General features: G+C 38.8%; 1 protein-coding gene across 1 annotated transcript in view; it reads right to left on the reverse strand.

Annotated features, from left to right (window-relative positions):
• Window positions 1-26,779, reverse strand: part of LOC124620008 (neural-cadherin-like) — a 306,270-nt gene that overhangs the window by 127,316 nt on the left and 152,175 nt on the right. The window contains exons 11-12 of the mRNA XM_047146673.1: window positions 19,680-19,843; window positions 17,926-18,077 (exon numbers count right to left, since the gene is read on the reverse strand). Coding sequence (XP_047002629.1) covers window positions 17,926-18,077; window positions 19,680-19,843 — 316 coding nt within the window. The remainder of the gene's footprint in view (window positions 1-17,925; window positions 18,078-19,679; window positions 19,844-26,779) is intronic.

A 26,779-nucleotide genomic window follows, 5' to 3' on the forward strand; every position in this document is an offset into this window, starting at 1 on the left:
CAAAGTGCTTGCCTCAAGAACAGCAACTGGAACTTAGGGCACTGATACTTGCTTATGTACATGTATTTGAAAAAAGATCAAGTATCATTAAGGATTTTGTGTACAAAATGGAAGTGTATAATTGCGAAACTTTTTGTTCTACCTCATACCCTACACTATGGACAAAGAGGAAAGCAGTAAGAAAAGAGTTTAACAGGATACTTGAATGGGGCATAATACAACCATCATTTTCACCTTATTGTATTCCTATTTTGGTCATGAGTAAGCCAGATGGCAAGGTGTGATTGATCCTTGACACACATAACATTAATAAGATTCTTGTACCAGTGTGAACACATCCAGACAATTTAGAGGAACAGCTTATGAAATTCCATAATGCTAAATTTCCTACTATAACCAACCTCCAGTCTTCACATTAGCAAATAAAACTACATGAAGAAAGTAGGAAGTATACTGCCTTTGTATGTGAGGGCAGGAGCTTTGAATTTCAATTATTACCATTTGAATTGAATGTAAGTGCAGGTGTATTTATCTCTGCACTTGACAGAGCGCTACGGCCCAGCTTTTGAGTAAGGTAAAAGTATATGTGGACAACCTTTTAGTTGCTACACCCACTTGGATAGAACATTTAAGATTAATTGAACAAGTATCGAGCCACTTTTCCAAATATGGAGTAACAGAAAATCTCAAGAAATCTAATTTCAGACAAGAAAAAGTAAAATTTTTAGAACACATAATCTTTCCGGAAGGCATACTGCCATATTCTAAAAAACTTGATGCCATTAGGAACTGCCCTTTTCTCACAACAAGAGATAATTAAAGGCATATTTAGGCCTAGTGTAATTTTTCAGGAAATTTATCCCTAACCAACTTATGAACAGTGATGCTTTATTCAATCTTCTCTGGGAAAATAGATCTTGGTTATGGGACAAGCATTGTCAAGCTGATTTAGAGAATATCAAGCAGGCCTTATTAAAGGCTAATATTTTATCTCAAACAGAAATGAAGGATTTTTGTTTATGCACCAACACATCTCCTCATGGTCTGGGTGCATGGTAGAAAAAGAGGGAAATCTCATCCCTAAAGTAATTTTCTTCACCAGCTGCACCTTAGCAAAAGCTGAACATTCATATTCAGTTATGGAGTTGGACAGTTTGGCTGTAATTTGGTCCTTTAAAAAGTTTGAATATTTCCTTTGGGGTAAGTACACAAAAGTACATTGTGACCACCAGTCCCTATTGTTTTTGTTAACTTGTAAACTGTTACACCGACAGCCAGCCAGGTGGTGTATGTATCTTCAAGAAATAGTGTACATAAAAGGAAACCAAAACATAATAGCTGATGCTCTTTCTCAATTACCATAAGGCTTAGAGGAATTCAATGATCTTTTAGAGCAGGAAGGTGAAATAAGATCTATGTTGATGGAAGACAAAACACTCCGACCATGTTATGTCCACATGTGCAAACACATGGAGCAATTACAGCAGGAAGACACACACTGGAGTAAGGTAAGAGCGAAACTTGCACATAATGGTGATGGAAAGTTAAAAAGGTTTTTCAATATTCACAAAGGTGTTCTGTTCCATAGGAACCATCCTGAACAAGAACAATGGCATGTGTGTTTGCCAGAGGAATATGTTGACGATTTTATCTTATACATACACAATACTTAGGGCCATTATGGCACTGCAAAATGCAGTGACAAAACAGGTAAATATTGTTATTTCCTCAACCTTAGACGAAGATTACTACAGGAGGTAAGAAAGTGTATTGTTTGCCAGAAAGCAAAACATTCTAGCATCTCCAAACAGACAGAACTATATCCCATTGTGGCTAATAAACCTCTATAAGAGGTACTGTTAGATGTAGCTGGACCCTATCCCAGAGGTAAGGGGGGAGTAAAGCATATAGCAGGTCTGTAAGATATTTTCACAAAATATGTGAAACTGTGTGCTGTACAGAACGATACAGCCAGTTCAATTATAAGAGGATTTTATTGGAAGAGTAGGAAAACAAGAAGTCATGTTAACAGATAATGTCTCATATTTTGTTGGATGTAAATGGAAAGGGTTTGTGGATTCCAACCAAATCAAAGACATTTTAGTATCCAAATTTCATCCTGAAGCATCCCCCATAGAAAGGGTGTTTAAGGAATGCAACAGGTTTGTGAGGACCTGTATACCCCGTAAACATACCAAGTGGACTGAATATGTCACTCTTTTCTTACAAGTTGTTAACAACCTTCCCCATACATCAAATGGATTTACGCTGAATGAGCTGATGTTCAATTGCAAACAGGTAGACGAGTGGGAAAAACCTTTGCCCAAGATACCGATACCAGAATTATCACTTGATGACAAAATACTACAAGCAGTAATCAACCTTAAAACCTGGGCTAAATACAGGAAAGGAATTTATGACAGAAAGCTAAAATGTACAACACTATTTTATATAGAACAAAAGGTTTTACTTAGAACACATCCCAAATCCACAAAAACTGGAAAACTGAACCGTAAGTGGCAACTACTATAAACTGGACCATACATAATTATTAAAATCCCCTACCTGGGAGGATACAGATTGGTACACATGAACACGGGTAAAGATAAGGACCTTTACCCACACAAAGACTTGAGAATGTTTATATATTGAAGAAGGGCTGTACACCCTTGAAGTTGTATAAACGTATAATAATATTAACAATATTATGAGAAGGAAAGTTGCTACTCACCATATAGCGAAGATGCTGAGTCGCAGATAAACACAACAAAAAGATTTTCACACTTAAAGCTTTCAGCCAGTGGCCTTTGTCAACAATAGACACACACACACACACACACACACACACACACACACACACACACACACGAATGCAACTCACATACATGACTGCAGTCTCAGACAACTGAAACCACACTGCGAGTAGCAGCACCAGTGCATGATGGTAGTGGCGATTGGATGGGGGAAAGGAAGAGGCTGGGATGGGGAGGGGGATGGATAGTATGGTGGGGATGGCAGACAGTGAAGTGCTGCAGGCTGGGTGCGGGGCAGGGGAGAGGTGAGGGAGGGGGGGGGGGGGGGGGGGGCAAAAAGTGGAATAGGAGAGAAATAAATAAAATAATAAAATAAAATAAAATGAATAAAAAAAGACTGGGTGTGGTGGTGGAATGACAGCTGTGTAGTGCTGGAATGGGAGCAGGGAAGGGGCTGGATGGGTGAGGACAGTGACTAAAAAAGATTGAGGCTAGGAGGGTTATGGGAATGTAGGATGTATCACAGGGAAAGTTCCCACCTGCGCAGTTCAGGAAAGCTGCTGTTGGTAAGAAGGATCCATATGGCACAGGCTGTGAAGCAGTCATTGAAATGAAGGATATTGTATTTGGCAGCTTGTTCAGCAACAGGGTGGTCCACTTGTTTCTTGGCCACAGATTGTCGGTGGCCATTCATGTGCACAGGCAGCTTGTGGATTCTCATGACTACATAGAATGCAGCTCAGTGGTTGCAGCTTAGCTTGTAGACCACATGACTGGTTACACAGGCAGCCCTGCCTTTGATGGGATAGGTGATGTTAGTGACAGGACTGGAGTAAATGATGGTGGGAGGATGTATGGGACATGTCTTGTACCTAGGTCTATTACAGGGTTATGAACCACGAGGTAAGGGATTGGGAGCAGAATTTGTTTAAGGATGGACAAGTATACTGTGTAAACTTGATTGACGGCGGAATACCACTGTGGGAGGGATGGGAAGGATAGTGGGCAGGACATTTCTCATTTCAGGGCCGACGAGAGGTAATCAAAACCCTGGTGGAGAATGTAATTCAGTTGCTCCAGTCCTGGGTGGTACTGAGTTACGATGTGAATGCTCCTCTGTGGCCGGATGGTGGGGCTTTGGGAGATGGTGGGAGACTGGGAAGATAAGGCACAGGAAATTTGTTTTTGTACAAGGTTGGGAGGATATTTACGGTCAGTGAAGGCTTTAGTGAGACCCTCAGTGTATTTTGAGAGGGACTGCTTGTCACTGCACATGTGATGACCAAGGGTGGCTAAGCTGTATGGAAGGGACTTCTTGGTATGGAATGGGTGGCGGCTGTCGAAGTGGAGATATTGCTGGTGGTTAGTAGGTTTGATATGGACAGAGGTACTGATGTAGCCATCTTCAAAGTGGAGGTCAACTTCTAGGAAGGTGGCTTGGTGTGGTGAGTAGGACCAGGTGAAGCAAATGGAGGAGAAGTTGTTGAGGTTTGGGAGGAATGTGGATATGGTGTCCTCACCTTCGATCCAGATAGCAAAGATGTCTTCAACGAATCTGAACCAGGTGAGGGGGTTTAGGATTCTGGGTGCTTAGTTAGGATTCCTCTAGATGGCCCATGAATAGGTTGGCATAGGATGGTGCCATGTAGGTGTTCATAGCCATACCCCAGATTTGTTTGTAGGTAATGCCTTCAAAGGAGAAGTAATTGTGGGTGAGGATATAGTTGGTCATGGCAACTAGGAAGGAGGTTGTTGGTTTGGAATCTGTTGGGTGCTGGGAAAGGTAGTGTTCAATAACAGTAAGGCAATAGGCATTAGGAATGTCAGTGTACAGGGAGGTGGCGTCAATAGTAATGAGCAGAGCACTATGTAGTAAAGAGACAGTAACTGTGGAGAGTCGGTGAAGGAAATGGTTGGTATCTTTCATACATGAGGGTAGGTTCCGGGTAATAGGTTGAAGGTGTTGGTCTATGAGAGCAGAGATTTTCTCAGTGGGGGCACAGTAACCGGCCACAATGGGGCGTCCTGGGTGGTTAGGTTTATGGACTTTAAGAAGCATGTAGAAGGTAGGAGTGTGGGAGTCATAGGGATGAGTAGAGAGATTTGATTTAGGATGCTGATAAATCACATTCCAAAATTTACATTGTTAGTTGATAAAGAAAATTTTGTCAAATGTGTAAATGATAAGATGAGTGGATGTAACAAGGAAGAATTTTACTTTTATGTATCTAGGGATGATGATACTTTAAATAAAATGCTTCATCTTGCACATAGCCCAGTTGTAAACAAATAAATGAACTTTGGGAACGCACAGTAGTGCACAATGCAATACACAACTCGCTGCCATGTATCAGAGTGACATAGCACATGCGCATTGGGGAGCAAGCTAGTCAACAAACCAGAAGCACGTGCATGTCAGACAGACACAGCTGAGAGTGTTAGAGCACCCTAAAAAAATAAAAAAAAAATAAAAAGTTAAGGTATTATATACACAGAAAGGGACCCTAAACTATGAGATATTTACTGAAGTTATGCTACTATATACATTATATCTATATGTGTACAACATGTACAAATTTAAGTAGTGAAAGTACATGTACTAATCATATTTGAAGGACCAGAAACTGAATAAGAGGTCACACCATGCCTATAATATGCTTTATCTTTCAGATTTATAAGGTAAGTAGAGGAGCACACGTGACATTAAATAAGTTTTGTGATAGCATCGCTGCACACTGCACAGAAACAATACCTGGTTGAATATATGAAAAAGGTATTAGCAGTCATTGAGCCACTATACACTTATCTACGAAGATTTAGTTTTAAGTAAATAGTAATTTTTTTTCTTCCAGGGTATGATGCATTGACACATCCTACAGTGAAGAAAGATAAATGCCTGTACAGTGTTAGGTACCATATAAAAATAAGAAATGACTGCACCACAAGATAAATATAGTTATAAGTTAAGGTTAGGTATGAATGTGATAGTGTGAAAGTATATGAAGAGGAAAACAGTTTCAATATGTCATGTATCACAATGCTGAACTAAAGTTGAACACTACGAAATAATCCAGGGGTCGAATCCAAACTATTGTGACAGTCGACTATCCATGAAAGTGTCAAACACCTGAATTACATTGAAATTTTTATGCATGTTTGTTACTTATGTAAACACTGTTTTACGCTCACTGTACATAGCATATAGTATTGATGATACAACTCTGTATACCTCAGCACATGAAATGGTTATCCTTTACACAATGAACATCACAAGTAAATACTGAGCTGCACTTTTAAACACTGAATAAGTATTTGATATGATTGTTACATCAGATTTGCATTGTGTTTATAAACAATCAACTACTTTGTTCTTGGTATCACAGTTAAGTTTTGTAACAATATGTAACTGAGCACATAAATGCCTGAGGCCATGTGTAGTTATTAGAGCAGCATGTAGTGTCTATTTTAGTGACTATTGTTTACTTCTTAAATTCTTTGAAATTGATAAATATGCTCCAACAAGAAGTCACTGCAAATTGAAATGAAATGTATTCAATTTATGCCATACAGGAAAACACAATCTATTATTCTATCAATGTTATGTAAAGAATGTAAAACCATATGAGAGGTAAAAGTGTACCCATATAATTGGAATTGAACAATGTAATGAAATTGTAATTTAGCAAAATGTACTAAAACAAAATGACAAGCAGACTATAATGTATAGAAGCAATGATAATGGCATGTCAGCAAATGAATAGGATAAGTGTATTTGGTAGATGTATTTGTATTTTTTTAATGTTATGTATATGGTATGTGGAAAGGACATAACAGAAACTTTATGTAACACAACTGTATGAAAGATGCTCAAAAACAAAGTGCAGAAACATATGAAACCTGGCTGCAAAGTGTTAAGTGTGCATGGGATATCCATGGTTGTGCATGTGGTAAACAGAAGATGGCAATTTTTGGTGTAACATGAATTTTCTGTGCTCGACAATGTCATAAAAACATGAATTTTCTGTACTCGACAATGTCATAAAAGTGGATGTATGGCTGGTGTCCCCACTGAATAACTGAGAGCGAGAAGGTGAAATAAATTCCTCAGGCCACTGATATGGAAACCAGTTGTCACTGTGTCGAAGATTTCACAAAGGATCACTCAGCTGAACACGAGCTGCAATGAAAGCTACTGTAAACGTATGATAAATTCCTCAGGCCACTGATATGGAAACCAGTTGTCACTGCACTGAAGAGTTCACAAAGGGTCATGCAGCTGAACACGAGCTGGAATGAAAGCTACTGTAAATGCATGACATGGATACTCTGGGCCTCATACTTAAAGTGTGAGCATGAACTAGGATGATAACGGACATGCACCTGTGTGTGCATGCTTCCCAAGCTAAACACTGGGCAGATGCTGACTGACAGCAATGGGACTATGCAGTTACAACAAACACATTATTAGGGGTGAAAACTTATGAGCATATGTCTTAAAAGAAGTTGACATGCCAGTATAAATTGATAATCATACAACCCACATGGTGTGGGTTCCTGTAGTCATGTCCTAGTTCATGAACCACGGGCAATGTATGAGTGGCCAAGTAAGTGGTCCCGACAGTCGGGATACCAGTTACTTTGGAATAAGGCTGGGCATCTCGGACATATTCTGAGTCGTGGTCACCTTTGTGCTCATACTGCAAAGACTACCAAATCCACCGGTTAGTCCTTCAACCGTTAGGGGTAAAACCCAATGGGACTCGGGGCAAGTAAGGCTAGCAACCTGCTTCCCCGATACTTTAAATATGATGCTGGCAACAATCAGAGCAAAATGCCTCGGACCTATGGAGGTGACGGAGTCCCACCTCTAACTGACAAACCAGGGACTCCTAAGATACGACTTGGCAAACAAATGGTAATGAGATGGGGAGCTATTAATATCAATGGGGGCTACTCTTGGAAGAAGGTAGAGCTGGCAGAGGCTGCAAGTAAGATAGGGCTGGGCGTTTTAGCTGTTAGTGACATTCGGGTAAGGGGCGAGAAAGAAGAAGAAGTGGGAGAATACAAGGTCTACTTGTCAGGAGTCAAAGCAGGAATAGCACAATGGGGTGTAGGGCTTTACATCAGGAAAGAAATGGAACCCAGCGTAGTAGCAATAAGGTATGTAAACGAACGACTGATGTGGATAGATTTGACAGTGTCTAGCAAGAAAATTAGGATTGTGTCAGTATATTCGCATTGTGAAGGGACTGATCAAGATAAGATGGATAGTTTTTATGAGGCACTCAGTGATGTAGTTGTTAGAGTAAAGGACAAGGACAGTGTTCTGCTCATGGGTGATTTTAACGCCAGGATTGGAAATCGAACAGAAGGGTATGAAAAGGTTATGGGTAAATTCGGAGAGGACATGGAGGCCAACAGGAACGGGCAGCAACTCTTGGATTTCTGTGCCAGTATGGGCTTAGTAATCACAAACTCCTTTTTTAAACATAAGAACATTCACCGGTATACTTGGGAAAGCAGGGGAACCAGATCTGTCATTGACTATATAATAACAGATCAGGAATTCAGGAAGGCTGTGAGGGACACACGTGTATTCAGAGGATTCTTTGATGACACTGATCATTATTTAATCTGCAGTGAAATTGGGATTGCGAGGCCGAAAGTGCAGGAGGTCAGGTCCATATGTAGGAGGATAAGAGTGGAGAAACTTCAGGATAAGGAAATCAGGCACAAGTACATAACAGCGATCTCAGAAAGGTACCAGTTAGTTGAATGTAGTCAATTACAGTCATTGGAAAAGGAATGGACAAGGTACAGGGACACAGTACTAGAAGTGGCTAAAGAATGTCTTGGAACAGTAGTGTGTAAAAGTAGGAGGAAGCAAACAGCTTGGTGGAATGACACAGTCAAGGCAGCCTGTAAAAGGAAAAAGAAGGCGTATAAAAAATGGCTACATACTAGAACTCAGGTAGACAGAGAAAGTTATGTTGAAGAAAGAAACAAAGCCAAACAGATAATTGCAGCATCCAAGAAGAAATCTTGGGAAGACTTTGGAAACAGGTTGGAGACATTGGGTCAAGCTGCTGGAAAACCATTCTGGAGTGTAATTAGCAGTGTTCGAAAGGGAGGTAAGAAGGAAATGACAAGTATTTTGGACAGGTCAGGAAAACTGATGGTGAATCCTGTGGATGCCTTGGGCAGATGGAGGGAATATTTTGAAGAGTTGCTCAATGTAGGTAATGTTTCAGATTTCGAATTAGAATGGGATAGGAATGATGATGGAAATAGGATCACGTTTGAGGAAGTGGAGAAAATGGTCAATAGATTGCAGTGCAATAAAGCAGCTGGGGTGGATGAAATTAAGTCGGAACTCATCAAGTACAGTGGAATGTCAGGTCTTAAATGGCTACACAGGATAATTGAAATGGCCTGGGAGTCGGGACAGGTTCCATCAGACTGGACAAAAGCAGTAATCACACCAATCTTTAAACATAGAAACAGAAAAGATTGTAACAACTACAGAGGTATCTCTTTAATCAGCGTTGTGGGTAAAATCTTCTCAGGTATTGTCAAAAGGAAAGTGCGAGTATTAGTTGAGGAGCAATTGGATGAAAATCAGTGTGGGTTTAGGCCTCTTAGAGGTTGTCAGGACCAGATCTTTAGCTTGCGACAAATAATGGAGAAGTGTTATGAATGGAACAGGGAATTGTATCTATGCTTTATAGATCTAGAAAAGGCATATGACCGGGTTCCTAGGAGGAAGTTATTGTCTGTTCTACGAGATTATGGAATAGGAGGCAAACTTTTGCAAGCAATTAAAGGTCTTTACATGGATAGTCAGGCAGCAGTTAGAGTTGACGGTAAACTGAGTTCATGGTTCAGAGTAGTTTCAGGGGTAAGACAAGGCTGCAACCTGTCTCCACTGTTGTTCATATTATTTATGGATCATATGTTGAAAACAATAGACTGGCTGGGTGAGATTAAGATATGTGAACACAAAATAAGCAGTCTTGCATATGCAGATGACTTAGTGGTGATGGCAGATTCGATTGAAAGTTTGCAGAGTAATATTTCAAAGCTAGATCAGAAATGTAAGGACTATGGTATGAAGATTAGCATCTCCAAAACGAAAGTAATGTCAATGGGAAAGAAATATAAACGGATTGAGTGCCAAATAGGAGGAACAAAGTTAGAACAGGTGGACGGTTTCAAGTACTTAGGATGCATATTCTCACAGGATGGCAACATAGTGAAAGAACTGGAAGCAAGGTGTAGCAAGGCTAATGCAGTGAGTGCTCAGCTACGATCTACTCTCTTCTGCAAGAAGGAAGTCAGTACCGAGACTAAGTTATCTGTGCACCGTTCAATCTTTCGGCCAACTTTGTTGTATGGGAGCGAAAGCTGGGTGGATTCAGGTTACCTTATCAATAAGGTTGAGGTTACGGATATGAAAGTAGCTAGGATGATTGCAGGTACTAGTAGATGGGAACAATGGCAGGAGGGTGTCCACAATGAGGAAATCAAAGAAAAACTGGGAATGAACTCTATAGATGTAGCAGTCAGGGCGAACAGGCTTAGATGGTGGGGTCATGTTACACGCATGGGAGAAGCAAGGTTACCCAAGAGACTCATGGGTTCAGCAGTAGAGGGTAGGAGGAGTCGGGGCAGACCAAGGAGAAGGTACCTGGATTTGGTTAAGAATGATTTTGAAGTAATAGGTTTAACATCAGAAGAGGCACCAATGTTAGCACTGAATAGGGGATCATGGAGGAATTTTATAAGGGGGGCTATGCTCCAGACTGAACGCTGAAAGGCATAATCAGTCTTAAATGATGATGATGATGATGATGATTATGACAAGATAACTATAATGGCTGAAAATACAGACTATGCCCATACTGGTGTGGATTATCAACCATCAAAAAGAGAAATAAGCTCAGACACTGCGCACTGCTGTATGATGTCAGTGCGCAGTGGGGGGCAACTGTAATGGATCATATTATTTTGTCTATAAAGCCAATGGTAAAGTAATAAGTTATTGCAAAGATAATGTTTTCATAAAGAGAAGAGTAGAGATGTGCTCTTCATTAGATTAATTTCTCTATCTTCACCTGTTTGTCTCAATAAGTGGTAGTGGGCAGATGTATGAACCGTTCTGCGGTGCCAGTATTGTTCAAAAATGTGTATTCCAAGCATACATTAAAAAAGTGTTACAAAAGTTATTAGGGAGACCAATTTTATATTTATATAAATAATCCCACGTGTTCATCATTTTGCCCATGCCGAGAATCCTGCACCAAGAGGATCAAAGCAGACAAGAGGAATTTGCGTGAGCAGCGAAGGGGTGATCCGGTAACAGCATTATCATAACCAGCTCTATACACAATGGAGATAGCAAGAAGAAGTACATAAATTTAAATGATGACTATTGATCTTAAATGTATTGACACAAAAGGTCTGTTGATATTAGTGCCAGTTAAAATTTACCCAGGATATGTGTGTACCTTCCAATTTCTTTCACTTATTCTTTCCAATTAAGTTCTTTTTAATTATTCAAGCAGTAATTATTAATCAGTTTCCATTCCATTCCATTATTTTGCCCCCCCCCCCCCCCTTCCCACCACACCCCCCATACCCACTGTATATGCCACTATTCAACTCCCACAGGCAGCACTTTGCAGTCCCCCATCCCTTATGCTGCTACCCCTCCCCCTCCCCGCCCTAGCCTCCTCCTTATCCCCACTCAGATTGCACCTCCCATCATGTGCAGTTGCTCGCAGTTCATCCTCAGTGGCAAGAGACGGTAGTCACGTGTGTGTGAGTTGTGCTTATGTGAATATGTGTGTGATGTCTACTTTAGAAGAAGGCCTTTTGGCCAAAAGCTCACATGTTTAGCAGTCTTTCTTTAGTGCCTGGCTAAGACTCAACATCTCCTCTGTATGGTGAGTAACCTGACCATATGTGTATACTTCAGAAAAGTATATTAGATTAATGAGTTCTATTGATAGTTGGTAGCCTTTTTGGGGCAGAGGATGCTATGGAGCCATTAGAGAGGCGGGGGCCGACCTCCCAAAGAGTAGTACACAGGGGTAGAAGGGCCAGATGAAGCAGTTGATAGACAAGGTGTCAAGGCTTTCAAGCAAAGTTACCAGTTTGGTTTATGTGGCTATTGACCTTCCAGTGTCACAGCTGTATGGTGAGTGATTACATTTACTCCTGCCATTATTTGAAACTGTCAACCTATTAATGAAACTGGTCAGTGATACAATCTCACTATTTAGTAAAGAAAGTGAAACACTTATTTAATTTACATCGTGATACAATAAAACTTTCTGTGCAACAACCCGTTTGTAAATCTATATTTATAACGTACATATTATTAATGCAACATATGTACCAATATAAAATGCATATATAAAAATTATTTTTACTCAAATTATGGAATTTTAAGTTGTCACACATACTTTGTGTATTTGTGTAACAGGGTACACTGGATACAACTACTAATACTATTATTATCAGTATTAATACTGATTATTGAAACAATTTAAAACACTAAACTAAAAATAAGTGAAATATGTATGAACTGCTTTTGGTTATGGTGTGATTGCCATCTTTGTCATGTACTTAAGAGTTAGGTGTCTTGGTGTGGAGAAGTAAGAACAAGTTGGACATGTTTTTGCAATAATAGTATTTGTTGGTGTATGATGTGTTTTGGAACTTGTGTTAACTGGATGTGCTATCAAAGAAGTAATAAAATGTGGAAAAAATAGAAAATGTTCTTAACTATGTATATTAAAAAACTGAAAATCTGAAACCTGTTTTGCAAGCAGGGTCATACTACTGGATACACTGTGCTAACAATGAAATGGAGCAATGATTGCACAGTGACCAGATGCCAGATAAAAAATTATTTCTTTCAACATAAATTCCAAATTATGTGGTGGGTTCCAGTAGACAGTGTTTTTCAATATGCCCCACAGTAAGCTGTCACAAGGAGTCAGATGGGGTGAATAAGGAAGCCAGTCCATTTCTGCACCAGTAAATTTGCAATAATCCATTGCAATGACTCTAGTCCCAAAGTAGCCATCAGGAAAGTGAACCACCTGTTTGGTGTGATGTGATTTGGCCCCATCTTGCTTGGTCAATTCTCCAGCATTATCTGTGTAGTGACAAATTGTTCCAAAATTGTGATGTAACATTCACTATTGATCATATCTCGCACAAAAAATGGGCCGATGATGTCTCTGTTGCATATTGCAACCAAAACTGTAACTCTGGTAGAATACAGTGGTTTCTCTTCATACAAATGGGGAGTTTTGGTACCCCATACCACCAGTTTTGTTTATTTATGATGCCCTTCAGGTGAAAGTGTGCTTTATCTGAGAACCAGGTGTAGCAAAGAACAAATCCTTCATTATCAATCACTGTGAGAATCTGGTTGGCAAATTCAGCCCTCTGTTGTACAGCTCAAACAGGTATGGCCCCCTCACTCTGAATTTTGAACAGAAACACATGTAGGCTCTGTCTCAGTACGTTCTGTGTGCTGGACAGATTTCCTTGGATTTGCTGAATAATTCCAGAAACCATGGCAATATTTTCAGGATTGGCTACAGTTTCCTGGCTAGATCATCAGCCACACTGCCTGTCCACGTCAAATCATATTTGAAAACTGTGACTTGTTGCTGTAGGAATGTGTTCTAACTTGGGGTATTCCAGTACCAGAAAAACATGTTGTGAAATGGAATACATGATTTCAACCTCTTCCTTTGGTATGCTAACCTCCTTTCAAGTTTCAACAGTGCAAATGATTGCTCTGATCTGTGGCCCACTATTTATAGGCACTACATATTGCAACTACAGTGCTCTCTGTTAGCAGGTTTTTGAATTATTTCAAAACTTCTATACAACTTTTATATAAAATTCTTACACTTTTCACAATAAATATACATTTTGTTGCATTTATCTAACAATATTTTTCATGATATTTAATTTTGAAATCAGGTACTCCTTTGCTGGACACCCTGTATGAACAGTTCTAACCTCAGCCTCATATTTCTTCTCAAGGCATAGAGAAGTATCACTGAGCACTAATAAGAGTTTGGTTAGAACCTCCTCATCAAACACACCAACTACCAACAATACCTCCATTCTGACATCTGCCACACATTTGCTATCAGGAAGCCCCTTCCACACATCCTAGACACTGTGATCAGTGCATCTGTAGTGACGAGCAGTTTCTCTCCAAATATGCCTTTGCAAACTGAAAGACACTCCACACCTTGCCCAGGAACTGATCTCCTGCGCCTTGTGTACCCAGTCATCTACCATACTTCACTTACCGACTAACTGTCAACAAAGGGGTGCTCCACCCATGACTCAGTACCACCCAGGACTGGAGCAAATGAATCACATTCTCCACCATGGTTTCAACTACCTCACATTGTGCCTTGACATGATAAATTATTTCCTCATCTCTCCCACATAGATATTCTGCCAATCACATCACCTATCCAATATCCTCATTCGTTCCAATTCCACCATCACTTCCAAACCCTTCCCTCAAGTCTCAGGCCCCTTTAAAAGACCTACCTGCCAAACCTGTACCATACATCCTCCCACTATCACCTGATTCAGTCCTGCCACTGGCATTTCCACCCTATCAGAGGCAGAACTGCCTGCAAAAGCATCAGTATAATTTACCAACTTAGTTACTGCTGTACAGCATTCTACATGGGCATGACCTCTGACAAGCTATCTGTCTGCATGAATGGCTACCACCAAACTGTTGCCAGTTTTCAAGCATGCCATGGAACACAGTGCGTTCAGCTTTAATGGCTGCTTCACAGCTCCTTGTATGAACACCAGATTTTCTGAATTGTGCAGATGGGAACACTGCCTGAAATGTATCCTTCATTCCTGCAACCCCCGTGGTTTCAACCTTCGCCAATCTCTGTCCTCCACTTGCTTCTCTTCCATCCCCTGTACCACTCCATCCTCACACAAGCATTCCATTCCCCAGCTCATCTATAAAGTCCCATTCCTTTCTCTGTTTCTCTCCTCTCTCCTCCCTCCTGCTGCTCCCCCTTCCAGCACAGCTCTTCCAATGCCGCACCTAGGAGCACACGATACTGTGCCCTGTCATGTCCCTGCCCACTTCCATAGGCAGCATGACGGTATCTCCCACCACCCATACGCCATGGAGAACTTAAATGTCAGGGATTATAGACTTACATCATTTTCATATAGAGTTAACATGGGAAAAGGAGGAGATGCAATACATGTAAAAGCTGGAGAGCCGGCCGAAGTGGCCGTGCGGTTCTAGGCGCTGCAGTCTGGATCCACGAGACCACTACGGTCGCAGGTTCGAATCCTGCCTCGGGCATGGATGTGTGTGATGTCCTTAGGTTGTCTAGGTTTAACTAGTTCTAAGTTCTAGGGGACTAATGACCTCAGAAGTTGAGTCCCATAGTGCTCAGAGCCATTTTTTTAAAAGCTGGAGACAAAATAAAAAATACTGAAACAAGCAGTTGTTGTGTTGATTAGGATCTAAAAGGATGTATTTGTGAGTTACTACTGCAGAATACTTCTCTGAAAATTCTAACAGTTAACAGATTCCCTCTATGAAACTTTAATTTATGAGAAGTCTACACACATTATTGAACTACCTGTCAGACAAGAAGAAGTAGTTAGTAGTTTTTGGAGAGTTTGGTGTATATTTATTAAAAGATATGTACAGGAAAAATGAACTACAATTTATTTTTGAGTGTTTGAATCCAACCAGTAGTCAGTTTTCCAACCTGTGTGCAGCAAAATAGTAGGACACTGATAGATAACATTTTTATAGTCAGTGCTCAGCCTGAAACAGTTACTGTGTACCCAGTTGATAATGGACCATCTTATGATTATGCACAATTAATGGAAACAAACAGCATAGCACCTTGTAACCCTGAGGCAGACTCATACAAAACAATGAGGCTTACTAATGAGAGCAGGATACAATGTTTTAACAGGAAGCTAAAATGGGTGGAGTGGGATAAGGTATATGTAGAAAGAGAGGCTAATGTAAGATTCAGTTTATTCCATAGTAAATTTGTGTAAATATTTGAAAGTTGTTTTCCTAAAAAGTTATCCAAATATTCATTAAAAAAAGTAAGCCATGGGTAACTAAGGGAATTAAAATCTCATGTAAGAGGAAGAGGGAAATTTACATAATGACCAGAGTCAGTCAAGATCCAGCATTACTTGTGTACAACAAAAAATACTGTAGCATTTTAAGGAAAGTCATTAAAATATCCAGAAGCTGATATGGAAGAAATTAATGTAAGTTAAGGCCAGGTGGGTGGTGAGAACCAAGGAGGTGGGAATTAGCACTACGACATGTCCTTGGTTCTCACCACCCACCTGGCCTTAATTTACATTAATTTCTTCCATCTCAGGTTTCCTTCACTGTAACTACTCTTTGCTTCATTCTGTTTTAGTTATCTACATCTTTCTTTGTCTTTCCCGTGTGTTTTTCACCACCCCCTTCCCACCTCTGTTACGTACAATGCACTTAGTTTTTCACTCTTATCAACTTGTGGATGATGTTTTAGCAGTAACCTCTGTCTTGCATATTACCCTGTCTTCCACTTTTAAGCTCTCAGATTTTCAAATCTTGTCTGATGCAGTCCCCAACAATCAGTCTTTCTTTCTCATCCTGTATGGTAAGTCTCCCCTGACCTGCTGTTCTGGGTGACTTTCTCAAAATCTACCCCTTTTGATAGACCTCTCTAGTCCTTTTCCTTCACTCTTCTTCCTTCCCCTTCAACCCTTCTGCCTGAAGGAGGAGCCACTGGCTCCAAAACCTTGCAAATAACAATAGTTTTATGTGTGTGTTCAGCCACCACTTGGTGACCCAATTAAATAATTTTATCAATAATTCATATATATATGAATGAATTGTTTTTAAATGTTGTTGCATGGTTAGGACTAAAATAAGCAGTAACTGTTTGGGCTGACTCCAGCTTCACAATGCAACACCAGGATTGCAGATATCTTGTATGTGTGTGTGTTATATGTAATGTGGATATCATCCACAACAACACTGGGAACATCATGGTTGGCGTGGAATGGGAAGTGTTTGAACATGATGACAATGATGATGACAATGGCAATTGCTGGGAGCAGTTTTGACAACTTGGACTACACAGCAGCAACTATCACAACTACGGCTGCGTAGATGGAGACTTAGTGACTAGGTTACATGGACATTGCTCCTATACTTATATCATAATAACAAAGTGGTTAACAGTTAGCTGTTTGTAGTACAGATACCATAGGACCAGTAAATATGAGAAATAGATTGGTCATAGTGCACATTTGCTTGCTCCTACCTCAGACTGTTCTCGACTGTCAATGACTTTTTTTACTCGGATACAGGTGCTCAGTTATGACCAAGGCTTTTGGGAAGTTTTCCTTGTCTGTAAGGAACACATGACACATATAGTTTGAACAGCCACGTACCAAGATTTTCGTTAAAATAAATGTTTCAATTCCACTTGTAAAACACAAAAAAAAACTCCCTCTACTGTTCAGCACATCTTCTTTGTGCCAAGCAGCAATATATCCCGATAATCATATTGTGATTTCATCCCACATTTTCCATTGTATGATCTAGATACTTTCAAACTGAGAATATCGTGATTATTAGTCAAAACCAACTTTGTTGTTAATATTAAGAAAAATAAATGCAAAGTTCTTATGTAACATCATTTGAGAAGTGTACATAAAATATTTTGTGATTTTTTAAAAATGTCTAACTATGATGAATATGTGTGTTGTTGGCCTATGATAAATATCCATGTATGTACTTCCTTTTTCACTGGTGTAACATGGTGAATGATGCGCTGTTTGCTGTGTCCTTAGAGAGCTGTTAAAAATTATAACACTTTTATCAATCTGTGTTTAGCTTGCAGCTACGATGATAATGTATTTTTGTGCCTTTTGTGTGGACTATTGAATTTACAGTTCTAAAATATGCACTGATAATGGAAAAGTAAGTGTGGCAGTGAATTCTGGATGACTTGAACAACAGAAATACCACTGTTGAAAACTATAGTTAATTTGATGGGTACACAGGTGTGTAACAACACATTAAGAACTCCACTTACCTTGCTGTAGCTTTTACTGATGAAATCCTCATCTGACAGGCCAGACAGTCTGATGGAACCTGAATTGGCAATAGCATTATGGGAAATATCTCTTACAATAACTGTGACATTGGCTAATACATCAACTTGGCCATGGTGTTGGTCATAAACTTTGAACTGCAAAGCATACCTGTTGAGAAATAGGACATATTCATTATACCGCACCTAAACTTTCCACATACATCAGAACATGCACTGAATTGAATTCTCATAACAAATAAAAACTGAGCAGTGGGCTGGGATTTAAACTCAAATCTTTGTCTTTACAGATTAGAATCTTGATATATCACACTGTAAAATCGTATTGGAAAATTCTTATTCTGTGAAGTACTGTTTCATGTTTATTACATTCTACAGTTTTATTTCTACATAGTATATGCCCTACATGTCACTTACATAATGGCTTAAGTCTATATCACTGTTTAATCTCAATTTAGTAAGCACACAGAATTTTATTAAGAGAAAAATAATTCTTTTTCAGTATACGTCTTCTATGTGCATAATCATTGAGAGTATATAAATTCAAGAAAGGGCAGAGACTTTTAGTTCTTTAAAAAAGTTCTGAATAATTTATAATTTCTAGTTGCCTTTGTGTGTGTGTGTGTGCATGTATGGTTTCCTTTTTCTTGCTTTCATTCCTGAAAGCTGTTACACTCCAAGAGCATTTCTCCAATGTAGGGCAATGTAACCTTATCAACAATGCACATGAACAAAGTATATAACCCTAACTATTTCAGCACCATAACATTGCAAATGATACTTAGGCCTACTGTATAAGTAATTTTAAACTGTTTCAAATTTAGGAACATTATATGAAAGGGTCTTCCAAGATTTTATTGAATATGAATGGAAGAAAGACAAGTACTTATTATTTAACTACCAGTATCTGAGCATGTTGTTTGCTCTGCTGCATTTTAATTCTGTTCTACATGGAAGTGCATAGATTATGTCTTTTGAAGACTTACAATTAGTCTGTTTGTGGCATTTTACTCATACACTGCTTCAGCAAATCTTTAGCAGAGACAGTAGTATCTGCATTATTTTCTTCTTTAGTCTGTAGGCCAATACATAATGCAGATTGTGCCTACTTCTAAAATGTAACAAAACACACACACACACACACACACACACACACACACACACACACACACACAAAGAAATAAAAGGGCCAAAAATTGAGTCCTAGGGAATACCATGAATACATAATTCTGTTAGGTAAAACTAGAATTCATTTTTTTGATGTGATTTATTTTTGTTATACAATTTGCCAAGTATAATCCATTCATTTGGAAACCATTGCCCAAATGTGGGCAGCGACTGAAAACAAATCTATGAGATTACAGCTACAGTCAACAAATGTTCTTATATGTGGCATCTCACCATTAATGTCAGAATTTCAGGAAGCAGATTTTCATGTATTAATCTGTTGTTACTTTGGAATCCCTTATTGTGGGTTCAATATTCCCTGATCCAGTACCTGGAGTGACTTACCATTGATTCTAGATGTGTACATATCACCCTTTCTTTTTTTGTCCTAACTCTTCCTGTTTCCCATTAAATTCTGGATTTTTTAATTGTGAAAAACACTTACAAACCATAATTAATTAATTTGTGTTTTTTGGGAACCTGATACAGAGACTAGTAAGAAGATATGTATCCCATCTTTCAAATAAAGTTACTTTTAATTTTGAGCATCAGCTTTGAATCAAATAATGGAAAGATGTTTCCTTACCTTCCTGCATCTATGCCTTGTTCCATTTTAATCATACCAGATCTTTCATCCAGAATGAATTTATTATGCTTCTGCCCATGCCAAAAAAATCTTTTGTCAGGAAAATCCCAGTCATCAGCATCATCAACAAAAACTCTACCAATTTCAGCTTCTGAAACATGGACCTACAAATGAAAAATTAAATTTGAAAAACTCAAAATGATATAAGAATTATTAGCTTTATCTGTTACACATGCAGTAACTTTCTACAGCAGCGTGCATTATTTTTACAAAAGTAGGCTGCAATTTTGTTTCACACATCTTATATTTCAGAATTGTCAAATGTATATCTACCTGTTTGTATTTGACAGGAAAAATCTGTTTGGGGGTAATGCAACATAATGAGCAATAACAGATGGGGAGGGTACTGAGTCCAAAAAAGCTTTCTTTCAATGTATGCATTGTATTCTAGTTTAGAGACAGTTTCAGAAAATTTACAAGATTAAAGTGACAGCCAGCAATTGATAACAAATTAGATATATGTTCATATTTTTTTTTCATTTCTGTAATTTACAAGTGTAAATGCTTCTTAATAGTAACATTAGATACAAACTGTGGAAAATATGTGAATTTATATATGTACAACAGTAGCCAAAGTTAATAATAAACTACATTCACTGTACTTTATGTAACTCAAAACGACTAAATCAAATCAAATCAAAAGTGAACACTTTCTGTTAGATGTAAATAATTAATCTGCTGTGATTTTTCAATTTAGAACAAATACATAAATCTGCAGAAAGGCTCTCTTACCAGAGGAGAGTTTTAACTAACTTGATATTATAGGGTGTCTGTTTCCTGAGACAGTTTTAAGTACCTGTATAACTAATTTTTCACATTTTTTGTGAGCAAAGGGACTTTACTGACTGAAACAACAGGTGCTAAATAGTAGTTCAAAAAAATGCACAGCCTTAGTGTATGGCAAAGGGAGCAAACTGGAATCTCCCAGATGGAAGCACCCCTGCTAATAATTAATTTTTTTCTTTACTTGTTTTTCAGTTTACATACACTGATCAGCCAGAACAATATGACCACTGAAATTCTATCAATATAAAACCACCCAGGCGATAGCAGCATCACCTGGTGAGGAATGACTGCTAGTAAGGCACTTGCAGGGTACATGCAATAACTGTGAGCATGCTGTCTATGTGTAGAATGAGAAAGGTGCACAATCTATTTGAGTTTGACAAAGGGCAGATCATGATGGCCTGGAGGCTTAGCTTGCGCATTCCAGAAATTGCATGACTTCTGTGATATTCAAGGAGTGCTGTGGTATCTTCAACATATGGTGAAACTGTGGGGTTGGGCGATACCCCTCATTACAGATGATGACCATTATAGGTTGGCAAACTGGTAAAACAGGACAGGCAGACATAACATCAGTCTTTAATGCTGGCCAGAGTACAAGTATGTCCGAACACACAATGCACTGAACACTCCTAACGATGGGCCCCTGCAGCCAATGACCCAAGCATGTGCCAATGTTAACATAATGACATCAGCAACTACATCTGAAATGGGCATGACCGTCGGCAGTGGATGTTGGCACAGTGGCAGAGCATTGCACGATCTAATGAATCCTGATACTTTCTTCATCATGCCGATGGGAGCGCACAAATCTGGCATCTTCCAGAGGAACAGCTCCTTGACATCTGTACTATGGGACGGAGATGAGCTGGAAGCGGCTCCATTAGGCTCTGTGGAACATTCACATGGGCATCCACTGGCCCAGGCACCATGACAACCAAGGAGTAGCATACTTTGGTTGCAGACCATGTAAGCCCCTTCATGATGATCATATTTCCCAATGGCAGTGACATTTTTCAACAAGATAATGCACCAGGTCACAAGGCCAGGAGTGTGATGGAGTGGTTCTGCGGTGCCAGCTCCCTCCAGTGACCTACCAAGGCCTCATTGCTTCCATGCCATGATGCATCGCCAGTGTTACCCATGCCAAATGTGGACATACCACCTATTAGGTAAGTGGTCACAATGTTCTGGCTGACCAGTGTATACTTTCTAAGTAATGTAAATGCGGTAGGTGCTCAAATATTTCAAAACCTTAACTAAGCTCTTTCACATTTGGATTCATTACTTTAAAACTTTGTTAATCAAAAGATATGAAACTTTGAGCTTTTTACTACAATATAACTTTGCAATTTTTGTGTGAGATAGTATGTATTTAGAGACATAGAGACACAAACAATTAGAAAAACTGGTATTCCATCTTTTCAGCAGCATATTCAATTTCTGTGAAACTAATTAACTTATGAGATAATTAACACTAAGGTCTGTGATCAGCTGCATTTTTCATTATAAATTATACCTCAGTGCTTGTTAGATTCTGACCTTTGCCATCACACTTTTGTTGGCCAGGATTTTATACACAAACTGACATACTTTTATTAACTAAGTCAGCTGTTAATCAAGATTTGTGTCTAATTTTCAGTATTGTGCTTGTACCAGTAAATAAGATATTTCCAATGTGGATGCATAAAATACTTTCAGAAACTTTTCTAATTTCCTAAGCCACCACACATTTCATAAAATGAGTTACTGTTAACACTTGATAGTACATACTATGTAGAAAAATATAACCTGGCCATTTTCAGAATGATTGTGTAGTTTCCAAGTTCACAATATGTGTCCTCAGTTTCAGACCAGCTAACACTTGTGCAACACCAGTGTGGGATCTTGAGTAACCACATATGCTGGGTTCTGTTGTAGTTGCTTCTTGAGCTTGTGGGTGATCTTTACAATGTTGACTTCTGTGTAGAAACACTGCTGCTCACTGTTACCATGTTGACAACCATAGGACTATTCCATGTTGGCAAAGTTCCTATTTAACACTTCTATCGAAATCTTTTGACAGTGTGGATATGACTTGCATGTAGGTATGGATTATATCACATATTCTTCTCAAGTAGTGACTCTATCAGATCTTTTGGACTGATGGAGTTGTTTACATCAAACTGGTGTCATATTACGAACTTTATGTTCAATCATCCCAGAGAATATCTCAAAACTTGAATGTATGCACTGTTTAGATAATTTACACCCATCTTGATAAAGGTAACTTTAGACAGTGATTATGTTGTTAATGTCACTCCTCTTTACAGTGAAATGGAGACATGGATGTATCTACTCGCATAAAACAATCTGATTCGAAACCAAATCCGGTCGTCATAATGTTTGTGGTGGTAATGAGTGTAGAAAAAAGCCACATCACTGGGAAATCTGTATAGTGTACATAATTTGCTTTATTTCTAGAACTCAACTTATGGCTGTTCTACAAGAATTTGATCATTGAGACTCTGAGGTGTTCAATGGTCAATGCATTGTCGCATGTGCTTGAAACATGATGAGTGGCACAATTTTCACAAAATATGTACAAAGTGATATACACTATTCTAGTTTGTGGTTTTTCATTCATCAACTCTTGAAGTTTGGCTTCCCTGCTGTTGGCAGGTCTGCTTGACCCTGAGATGGCACCAGAGCTGTTTTGTTCCTCTGCTCCCTCGGTTCAGTCCAGGCGTGCATGTAGTGCACTACAGAGGAACAGTCAATTGTCATAACTGCAGAATTTTGGGGGCAGAGCATCTACATGAAGTTATTCAGCATCAACATGACTCTTCCAAAGTTAATGTCTGATGCAGTTTGATGGAAGATTGTATGATTGGTCCTTTCCTTTTTGTAGAAAAAACAAACGGGGATGTTTACTGTGAATGTTGACATAGTATGTCTCTCCCCAAATGGGCGATATTGAGGAGGAAAAAGGGCTTGTGTTTTTTCCAACAAGATAGCAGCCCACCTCATTGCTTGCTGTAACCCTTGTGTGTGCTGCTCTTGACACTCGCTTTACAGGAAGGCGGATAGGCAGGGCTGGCCCAATACCATGGCCACCACAAAGCCCAGACTTAACCCGACTGTACTTTTTCTTTTTGAGCCACATAAAAAATGTTGTGTACAGTGAAAAAATTAGAGACATCAATCATATAAGGCAAAGAATCATCACTGCAATTGAGACAGTTACACCTAAAATTTGGTGAATACTTGGCGAGAAGTGGAATATCATCTTGACGTGTGCAGAGCAACAAAGGGATCTCACATTGACATCTACTATTATTTAAAGAAATTGAAGGAATTCTCTTCGTGATTTGTACTCATTGATGTAATTTTTCATTAATTTCCCCATTAAATTTATACTTAAAACTAGGGAGTTCTTTTTCAAACACCCTGTATGTGTTCACAAATTAAGACTGTTGCAGAGCCAGAAGAAAGTGACAAAAAATTACTTTTCCTGGAGAAGGCCTTTGGGATTTAAAGAATGTAGTTTAAAAGAACCACCATACTGCAGCAAGTGACAGCAAAATCTAAGATTACATCTTTAAATTCCTGTTTCCATAAAAAGTTCAACATAAACTTTAGAATCTTAGTGCTTAGTGCAATACTGCATTCTCAGTGCAATTAATTTCACTGCAAACAAATGAAATGGCATACATAGTATAAAATAAAATGATCACAAAGATGGCAGGAGGAGGTTTCTCTGTCTTTTTGCTCCAGATAACAGTTTTGATCATGAAGAACACACAAAAGCTAAACTGGTTAATTCCTGCTGTAAAGATAGAAGCATGATAGTTTAACTGGCAACAGAGTGGTGCTTCATATTTTCGTTATTTCTCGTAAAGGATGAATCATTATGTATGCCATTTAGTGAGGTTACATAGTGGTTAAGACACACACTCATATTTGAGAGGAACTTGGTTTAAATCCACATATGGCATTTCGACTTATGTTTCTCTACGCAATTTGAGGTGGTGACAGAATTGTTTCTTCCACAAGGGCAACATCCTACTTCACCAAAATCCAACAGAGCTATTGCTTTGCTGCTGATTACTTAGAGGTCAATGAAATTTAACCTGTCTAAATTCTTTAATGCCAATTGTTGTAAATATTTATGCATACTTGGAACATCATACAGTTTTGTCACTCACAAATAAGATTTCTGCTGCAGGTGACAATATCCACAAGTTCACAGGTCTATTGATTAATGGTCTGGAGGATATTAAAATGAGCATTTGTACCTTCTCAGTAAGCACAGTTACTGCACTGTCAAACTACTTTTATATGATTTATAAACTTTGTAAAAAAAGTTTACTTTTCCTTCATTCTTCTCTCTGCAGTAACTAATCTGATAAATTCAGTTCGTCACTATTTATCGATATCAGTAGTCCTGCTGAGATCAGTTGTGTATAGTAAGGAATGTAAATAATTACAGGGAAATGGAGATCATTCACTGAATAGCAGAAGCATTGAGTCTCTGACAGGCACACATAAAAAGAATGACAACTGCTACCTTTCACCTTTCAGAAAACACACACACACACACACACACACACACACACACACACACACACACACACACACGTGTGCCCCTACACTGTGCTGATTAGAGACACACTGCCATGGTTGCGGTTACATTAGGGCAGGGTGACTAGGATGGGGGAGGGTTGTGTTGGGTGGGATGGGTAGAGGGAGAAAGAGGTGGGAAGCAGGAAGAAGGGTTGGAAATGGGTAGGTGGTGATTCAGAGGGAGGCAGTAGGTGTGTTGGCTAGGAATGAGGGAGGGATGGCAGGTACATGAGCTAGGCATGCGATACACAGTTACTGGAGTTGGTGAGGTGAGGCGAACGATGAAGATTTTGATTTGATTTGATTTGATTTATTTCGTGTTCCATAGGTCAACTGTGTAGAATACACAAGGACGTGGAACGAGTCAGTTTTTTACAAATACAGTCTGATAATCTTATAGCATATACAGAAATTTGAGTACATAATTATATAAAAACTTATACAGTAAATTCTTTGGGCAGCAATATAGAAAAAGAAAATACATATTTTCTTAGAATTATTAAAACACTACAGAAAACAGATACGGAGCACACACAGATACAGATCTCAGGTTAAATAAAATTCGTAGTGGCATTATGTCAACTTGTATTATATAATATTAAAATATTACAATTTATTTAGTTAAAAATTCATCTAGACTGTAAAAAGCTTTTTCTAGCAGAAATATTTTTAGTGCTTTCTTAAACTCGCTATTGTTATGAATCTTTGTCTTTATTTCGGGAGGAAGAGCATTGAAGAGTTTTGCTCCAGTGTAATGGACACCCTTTTGTGCCAAGCTCAAATTTCTGAGTTCACTGTGTGTGTCATTCTTCCTCCGTGTGTTATGCTCATGATAATTACTATTTGGTTGAAATATATCTATATTTTTACAAACAAAATACATGAGAGAAAAAATATATTGGCATGTAGTTGTGTATATTTTAAGATTACGAAAACTATTTCTACAAGAGTCTCTTGGGCGCAATCTACATATAATTCTTAAAGCTCGCTTCTGTGCAATGAACACTTTCCTTGCTAATGGCTGGTTGCCCCAAAAAATAATTCCGTACTCAATGAGACAATGAAAATAGCCATAATAGGCCACTTTTGCAGTGTTACGTTCAACACATGTAGTGACAACCCGTAAAGCATAGGTAGCAGAGCTAAGCCTCTTACAGAGATCAATAATATGTGAAGACCAGTTCATTTTCTTGTCAATGTGCACTCCAAGAAATTTTGTTGTTTCCATTCTGACTATTGGTTGATTACCACATGTCACACTTATCTCTCTCTCTTTTTCTGTTTTTGTACAGAATTGAATAAAGCTGGTCTTACTGGAATTTAATGAGAGACCATTCACCTTGAACCAATTAACCATATCTGAGAGTATGTGATTACTGAGTTCCTCAAGATTGTTGACTGTTCTACTGCTCATAAAAATTGTGGTATCATCAGCAAATAATGTAAATTTACACGGCAGGCTTGTACATGATGGTAGATCATTTATAAAAATCAGGAATAATAGTGGCCCAAGAATTGAGCCCTGGGGCACTCCACATGTAATGGAACTCCATTCAGAATCTGAGGAAGTGTCACATACTCCACCCGAGCTATTCAACACAACTTTTTGTTTTCTGTCTTGGAGGTACGACTGTAGCCAATTGCCTGCA

The sequence above is a fragment of the Schistocerca americana genome, chromosome 6 (assembly GCF_021461395.2).
Source record: "Schistocerca americana isolate TAMUIC-IGC-003095 chromosome 6, iqSchAmer2.1, whole genome shotgun sequence".
NCBI classification, from domain to species: Eukaryota; Metazoa; Arthropoda; class Insecta; order Orthoptera; family Acrididae; genus Schistocerca; species Schistocerca americana.